Genomic DNA, 7811 nt, shown 5'->3' on the forward strand with positions numbered 1-7811 from the left:
TACACTTTTCCTCTCGCGCACCCCCTAGAGGCAGCTCGCGCACCCCCAGGGGTGCGCGCACCCCACTTTGGGAATCCCTGCTCTAGATCCACACTATGATTACAGAACCTGAGTTCCTCTAGATCCACACTATGATTACAGAACCTGAGTTCCTCTAGTCCCCTACTCTGATTACAGAACCTGAGTTCCTCTAGTCCCCTACTCTGATTACAGAACCTGAGTTCCTCTAGTCCCCTACTCTGATTACAGAACCTGAGTTCCTCTAGTCCCCTACTCTGATTACAGAACCTGAGTTCCACTAGTCCCCTACTCTGATTACAGAACCTGAGTTCCTCTAGTCCCCTACTCTGATTACAGAACCGGAGTTCCTCTAGTCCCCTACTCTGATTACAGAACCTGAGTTCCTCTAGTCCCCTACTCTGATTACAGAACCTGAGTTCCTCTAGTCCCCTACTCTGATTACAGAACCTGAGTTCCTCTAGTCCCCTACTCTGATTACAGAACCTGAGTTCCTCTAGTCCCCTACTCTGATTACAGAACCTGAGTTCCACTAGTCCCCTACTCTGATTACAGAACCTGAGTTCCTCTAGTCCCCTACTCTGATTACAGAACCTGAGTTCCTCTAGTCCCCTACTCTGATTAGAGAATCTAACTTTCTCTAATCCCTCATTTCCATAAGAGACCAGCGATTATCGAATAAGTAATCAGTAACCTGGTGTATGTAGTTCAGTGAGTTAGAAACTGAGTCATCAGCAGGTTGTTGATGGCAGTGTGGTTCTCTGCAGGGTTCCTGAGAAATGTGGTGTCTGGAGAACATTACCGCTTTGTCAGCATGTGGATGGCCAGAACATCCTACCTAGCCGCCTTCGTCATCATGGTCATATTCGTAAGTGAATAAGTTATAGCGGTGATGTCTGACAGTTTTAAATATATAAAAGTCAAAGGTTAGACTTTCATATTAACATCTTACATGTCAGTGTGAGGTGGTGTTTCAGAATAAAGAGGAAGATTTAAAGGAAAGCAGAAATATCGAACTCATGTTTTGTCTTTTTCAGACTCTGTCAGTGTCCATGCTGCTCAGATATTCTCACCACCAGATCTTCGTCTTCATCGGTCAGTTTAATCTGAGACCTCACTTGCACACAGAAATCGGTCCACACCAGTTCATTGTAGTCCAGTCCAGAAAGGTTTAATGTAGTCCAATGTAGTTCAGTTCATAACTGAACTTCGATAACTGACTCGTTTTTCATTTTAAATAAATAATATGATTCGGTACTTGAACAGAGTACTTGTGTTAGTACAGAATATATTAACTCTGTCTTTAAACCATCAGCTGTGTGTTGATGTGGTCTCGGTCTGTCCCCCCTCAGTGGATCTTCTTCAGATGTTGGAGATGAACATGACTATCGCCTTCCCAGCAGCCCCTTTGCTCACAGTCATCCTGGCTCTCGTTGGTAAGTCCAGTCAAGTACCTAGTCAAGACAGGACCAGGCTGAAATCTAATCCTAATATCTGGCCAAACCTGGTCTGAACAGTTAACTGGCTGGTCTGACCCTAACTGGTCTGAACTGGCTACAGGGTTCCACCTGAATCCAAGTCTGTCAAGTCCTGAGTGGAAGCAGTTAAATCCAGAGTCTAGATCAGTTAATGTTCAACGAGGTCCAGAACATCACAATAATGTCACAATAATACTTGTTCTGTGATTTAGTTCCATATATATTAAAGTAGCCAACAGTTGTATTAACGTCTGTATGTAGTAAAACAACTGACTGTCAGATCAATTAAAGAAATTTCAATTGAATAATATCTCAACAATATTTATTGTCAGTTTTCAAATTGAACTGGATGAATTATAAATAATAAATACTCTGTTAATAAATAAATGTTCTTCTCATTTCAAGTACAATAAGAACTGGATTAAAGAATAACTGACATAACAGAAAGATTTTGAAAAATGTGCATCTTAAAGTAAAGTACTTAATTTTAGAAAAATGTTTTTCACTGAGTTGTCCTGCAGCTTTAAATCCAGTTCCTTCAGGTGTGAAGTGATGATATTATTGATTGAACCACTTGTTTCAGCTCTATTCTCTCTGTTTACATCATTGTTGAACAGTGAATTCATGTGTTTTAGGATTCTGATCATATTGTTTATTATCTGTGACTTCATTTCGGATGCGAGTTTGCTAAAAAGAGTTGTGCTTCCAATAATCGTCACGGTCTCTGAACATATGAGACCTGCTGGTTATGAACTAGCCGTGTGAAGAATTAAAGAGTCCGTCTATTCCTGGTGAAAGACGCTTTTCTCTTTTTGGAGAACGTATTATTCTCCAACTACTCGGTCTCTTACCCATGTGTGTAATCTCACTTGATTCAGGACGTTTATCAGAATACACATATTTGATTGCTGAGCAGCGTCACGTGATGTGGTTTACAATGCATATATAATCGGTCGGTGTATTTCCGGGACCGCTGAACGAGTACCGTAAAGGCTGGAAAAGCTGCACCGGTTAAAATGGAAGCGCTCATTCAAAATTTTATAATTTATAATTGTCTATTGGTTGGAGGTCCAGGTCCGCCTATTAGTCCCCCACAGTGACTAGACAGTCCTGAGTAGAAGCAGTCATGGTCTGACTGGAGGCAGTTAAATCCAGACTCGACAGTCGAGACCTGAGTTGAGGCTGTTACGTCCACGGTTTATTTCAGAGCTTCTTAAGAAATACCTTTTGATGTCATCAGACGTTGTGTCTCCTGGAGTCTGAAGCCAGTGATTTGTTGGAGGTTTTGTGCAGCTGAAAGAGTAAAATCCTGACCTGCTGGTGTCACTTCCTGTCATCAGGCATGGAGGCCATCATGTCCGAGTTCTTCAACGACACGACAACAGCCTTCTACATCATCCTCATCGTCTGGTTGGCCGATCAGTACGACGCCATCTGCTGTCACACCAATACCAGCAAACGCCACTGGCTGAGGTTAGTCACATGACCAACACTGGCTCACATCATTGGCTCAATTCAAACCACTCCCAGAGGTACGGACCAATCACAGCACAGTGGAAACAACGTGGCGAAGGATGATTTCGAGTGCATGGCGATCATTCGGCTGCTCTCTGGACTCGTAAACAAACCTGACAGGCGAGTCGGCGTTGATCATTGCGACCACGTGATACATGAAACAAATAATCACATACCAGAAATAACACGACAAGGTAGTACAAAAGGTAACCATACTTTGGTATTTCATGTTTTACTTCTTTACTTAAGATTTCATGACAGAGACCACAGAGATTCCTTTCTTATAGGTAGATGATGCTGCTGCAGCGCAACCTGTCGGGGTCATTTAGACATATCTTCACATGTCCACCAAATGCAGTAGCACAAAGTGTGTAGGGGATAATAATAATAGTAACATGCGTGGAACATCAAAAATCTGAAAAAATGTCACTTTTTCTGGCTAGATCCAAAGCAGGAGGCAACCTCCGGTTCTTTAAAGTTCTTCAAAGCTTCACGTGTGAAAGCTGCATTCTCTCTAGTGTCCACCAGGGGGCGACTCCTCTGGTTGTATAGAAGTCTATGGAAAATGACTCTACTTCTCTCTTGATTTATTCCCTCAGTAAACATTGTAAACATGAGTTTATGTCTCAATCTCTAGTTTCAAGTCTTCTTCAATACAGCATGATGTTCATTTAGTACATTATGGTCCATTTAGAGTCACACAGACCATAAAGCAGGGGATGCTTTAGGGCGGGGCTACACAGTGATTGACAGGTCTCTACTTATATACTTAGCTCCACCGTCTCCTGTCGCTTCTGGTCCCAAAAGCCCAGATGTTGACGACCAAAAAGCAGAACTCTACGAGCTAATGTGTGACTACGTCCACGTCTTCCGGTCGATGGTCCAGAGATGTTTGTACCGAGATCTGTGAAGGACTCTCATAAAGATGGATGGTTTTCAACATGAACGTGTCTTTGTTCCTCAGGTTCTTCTATCTTTACCACTTTGCATTCTACGCGTATCACTACCGCTTCAACGGGCAGTACAGCAGCCTGGCCCTGGTCACCTCCTGGCTCTTCATCCAGGTCAGAACCACCATCCTCTTCATCACCTTCATACGGAGTCATCTCATATTAAGAGCACTGTCGTTAGACAGCTTCATATAAATCAAACCTCAAAGAACCAAAGCATGTGACTTATGAGTGAGATGGTGTTAGCCTGATGACGACCTGTTGGTCTGGATTGGTTCCATGTATGAAGATCCGGGTTCTCATTTATAATATTAATGTTGATGATCATGATGGTGTGGAGGACAGTTAGAAACAGGAGACTCATGTTAAACTGAGACTTTATAGAACAGTGATGTCATCTTTGGAGATGTCTTTCTGAAAAGAGGAGAAAGAAGAAGAGAAGGACGCTTTAATGTCGACGATGCTTCCCTCAGCAGAAAGGAGTCACTTCCTGTCATTAACTCCTCTTCCTCTTCCTCAGCACTCCATGATCTACTTCTTCCACCACTACGAGCTTCCTGCCATCCTGCAGCAGATCCGGATCCAGGAGATGCTGCTTCAGAACCAGCAGGCGGGTCAGGCAAACCAGACAGCCCTGCAGGACAACCTGAACAACAACAACAGTGCTGCTGCTGCAGGACCGGGACCAGGAACAGGACCGGGACCAGGACCCAACAGCACCCAGCAGGAGGCTCAGACTAACCCCCAGACCTCTTCCTCCCCAGCAGCACCAGGAGGTGGAGGGGAGGTGAGGTCGGAGCTGAACTGGGTCGCTCAGACTGCGGCCATCATCACCGAAGCTCTGTCCTCCTCCAACCAGCACTCCTCCGCTGACACCGTGGACGAAGGAGGTGCACCTGGAGGGCAGGGGACAGCAGGAGCAGCAGAGGTCAGTGTCCTGGCTGGGATCTGGATGGAAGGAGGAGGAGCAGCAGGAGCAGGTGAAGCCGATCAGAAAGCTGTTTCTGTCGAAATCAAAACCACAGCAGGAGGAGCCGATCTGCCACCCAGCCCTCCAGTCAGAGGGCTCCAGGTGGTGGAGGCGGGGCCTATGGAGGAGACCCCCTCACAGACAGACTGCCCCCCCCCACTGAGTCCAGGTTCAGACTGCCGAGCGCCGCAGACCCCGTCCTGAAAGTCCAGGTCTAGTCCTCAGTCTGTCAGCTGATCAGGGGGATTGATCAGTGATTGGCTGATCAATTTTATTTCTGATGTCAAACAAACAGTGATTGCTGAAGAAGCTGATGCTCGGGGCCCCGCAAGAGGTCACGGGACTCGTCTGAGGGGCCACAGTCTTCACTTCACCTGGAAACCAGATCGACTGTAGAATCTCGTCCAGAACCATCTTCAGAGAACAAAGATATCTGTAAATGTTCATCACTTAGATCCATAAACTCAGTTATTATTATACAAATATGAATCACTGTATAAATCTTCATGTTCAGAATGTTTCCAATATCCTTCATCACACACACACACACTCACTAGAGCGCCTCATGTGGATTCATCCGCTGGTGGAAATAGTCCCTGTTTCCTCCTGAGTATTGATCTACATCGATCAGCTGTTTCCCTGAGAACCAATGAGACGCAGACAGAAGACTGATGCTGGTGATCAGTTATTGATCAGTCATGGATCTCTGTTCATCAGACCTGACTCAGAGACTGAAGAACTGTTTCCGTGCTTTTATTTTGAAGAACCCGTTGAGAACAGGAAGTGGTTGTAGTGGACCGATGCCTTATCAACAACCCTCTGTGGACGACAGAGACCTCAACAGTGGAGCCAGCTGATTGGTTGTGCAATATGATGCCAGCTGTGTCACAACTTAGGCCCCGCCTCCTGCTGTCACTGTGATGCGGTCAGGGATCCAAAGAAAGTAATGAGACGGCTGCTGGTGCGTTCAGGTGCTTCGTAAATGTTATCGTTGATTCTGCAGAAAACACTCAAGTTCTTTTAAACTCATTTATTTAAACATGAATTATTAATTAGTCACATTTCATCATCATCCCAAAACATGTATAAATATACTTATATATACAGTATATATGTTTATATGTATATATATTTATATAAATATATATTTATTCAACATTTGTGGAGGGGGCGGAGCCTAAAGTGTGACATCAGCACCAGAGACTGAACTAAAGTGATGGAGTGAGTTATTGTTTCTTCTTCGTGCCTCTTGGATGACTGTAGACCTCATTAGATCTAAAGCCTGAAACTCATCAAACTGTTTAAATGTCCAGTAAAACCAGTGCACAACAGCTGTTTGCACAAACACCGTGTGAACGAGTGATTATTCAAACAGGAAGTGAACCATCTGACAGTTTACAAGGGACTGGATCGTTGTAAAGTATCGGGTAGGCCTGTAGACCCAGAAGTCATAAGTGCATCTCCTTTTTCAAACAAGCATCTAAGAGCATAAACCACAGCAGAAGTACAGAAACAAACTCACATGTGAGTTTGACCACAGCCTGGAGATAGGAAGGAGCTGTTCCTTTCACTGCCCTGTAGGCTAGCACCAGAGTCTCACACTGGATGTGAGCTCTTACAGGGAGCCAGTGTAGAGAACGGAGAAGGCAAGTTGTGGGAGAACTTGGGGGCGATTGAACACCAGACGAGCTGCAGCTTTCTGGACAAACTCCAGAGGTCTGATGGCCGAGGCTCGGGCAAGTAGTCAGTTGCCGTAGTCCAGGCGGGAGATGACAAGAGCCTGGATGAGCACCTGCACCGTCTCCTCAGTGAGGAAATGAATCCTCCTGATGCTGTAGAGCATACGTATACATATACAGATATACACATATACATATACATACGTATACATATATACATATTAGTGCTGAGCAACGATTAAAATATTTAATCGCGATTAATCTCATGGATTTTTTGCGATTAATCGCATTGTTATGGCAAAGTGCAATAATGAATTATAAAGTAGTGTATTGCGCACTTTTATTTTGAAAGTACTGCTCTATGAACAAAGGGTCAATAACATTTGGTTCATGAGATGCAGGCAGCATGTTTCATACCTAATGTGAATGTAATTCATACTTGTTGGCATCTTATTCTGAAAACCGGATGTTGGTCTGAAGAAACCGGATGTTGTCTCACGTTAATGTTTCCGCTAACTTTTAAAGTCCTTCGCTCCCGATCTGTGCATTTGAATGTGTTTACGGTGAATGTCAGCATGTAGCTGCACTAACATCTGAGTGTCTGTGACTTTACCAGCGATGTCCAGTCCAGGGAGAGCAGCGGAAGCCTTTTCTCTACGGCAACCCTGAAGGGACATATCTCCAATACAAAACCATAAACATGAGACAGTCTGACTATAGGATGTTTGCTGGCTTTTATCCCACTGTTCTTGTCATCCTCTTATGTATATGTATTGTCTCTTGTCGTTCAATAAAATTTTTTTTTTTTAAAGAATAAATTTTAAAAATGAGTTACCGCGCGATAAAATAATTGTCGGCGTTAATTAATGAATGCGTTAACTTGCCCAGCACTAGTATATACACGTAGGGATGGGTATCGTTTGGGGTTTTTACGATACCGGTGCCTGAACCGATAATATATTGTTAAATTTGAAGAAAAAAGTAACTGTTTAAAGTATACTATTAATATAAATAAATACAAAACACTTGACTTCAAACTACAGCTTCAAACTATGAATATATTAACAGTTTACAGTATACTTAAGTAAATATCAATAAATACAAACCACTTAAACTTCAGCAATTATTTTGCAGAAATATCAGCATATTTGCCGTCTCTGGCAAAATACGACACGTCTCATGACTTATTTTACCAGTTGGT

The 7811-nt window shown here is 43.6% G+C and overlaps 1 protein-coding gene across 2 annotated transcripts in view; it reads left to right on the forward strand.

Moving 5' to 3' along the window:
• tmem259 (transmembrane protein 259) overlaps nt 1–6281 on the forward strand; it is a 32110-nt gene extending 25829 nt beyond the window's left edge. For both annotated transcript variants that reach the window (XM_079267349.1, XM_079267350.1), the window contains exons 7-12: nt 786–886; nt 1056–1113; nt 1371–1454; nt 2837–2969; nt 3976–4075; nt 4482–6281. In XM_079267349.1, coding sequence (XP_079123475.1) covers nt 786–886; nt 1056–1113; nt 1371–1454; nt 2837–2969; nt 3976–4075; nt 4482–5135 — 1130 coding nt within the window. In that variant the 3' untranslated portion in view covers nt 5136–6281. The remainder of the gene's footprint in view (nt 1–785; nt 887–1055; nt 1114–1370; nt 1455–2836; nt 2970–3975; nt 4076–4481) is intronic.
• The last annotated feature ends 1530 nt before the right edge of the window (nt 6282–7811 follow it).

This window comes from Melanostigma gelatinosum, assembly GCF_949748355.1.
Source record: "Melanostigma gelatinosum genome assembly, chromosome: 4".
Lineage (NCBI taxonomy): Eukaryota > Metazoa > Chordata > Actinopteri > Perciformes > Zoarcidae > Melanostigma > Melanostigma gelatinosum.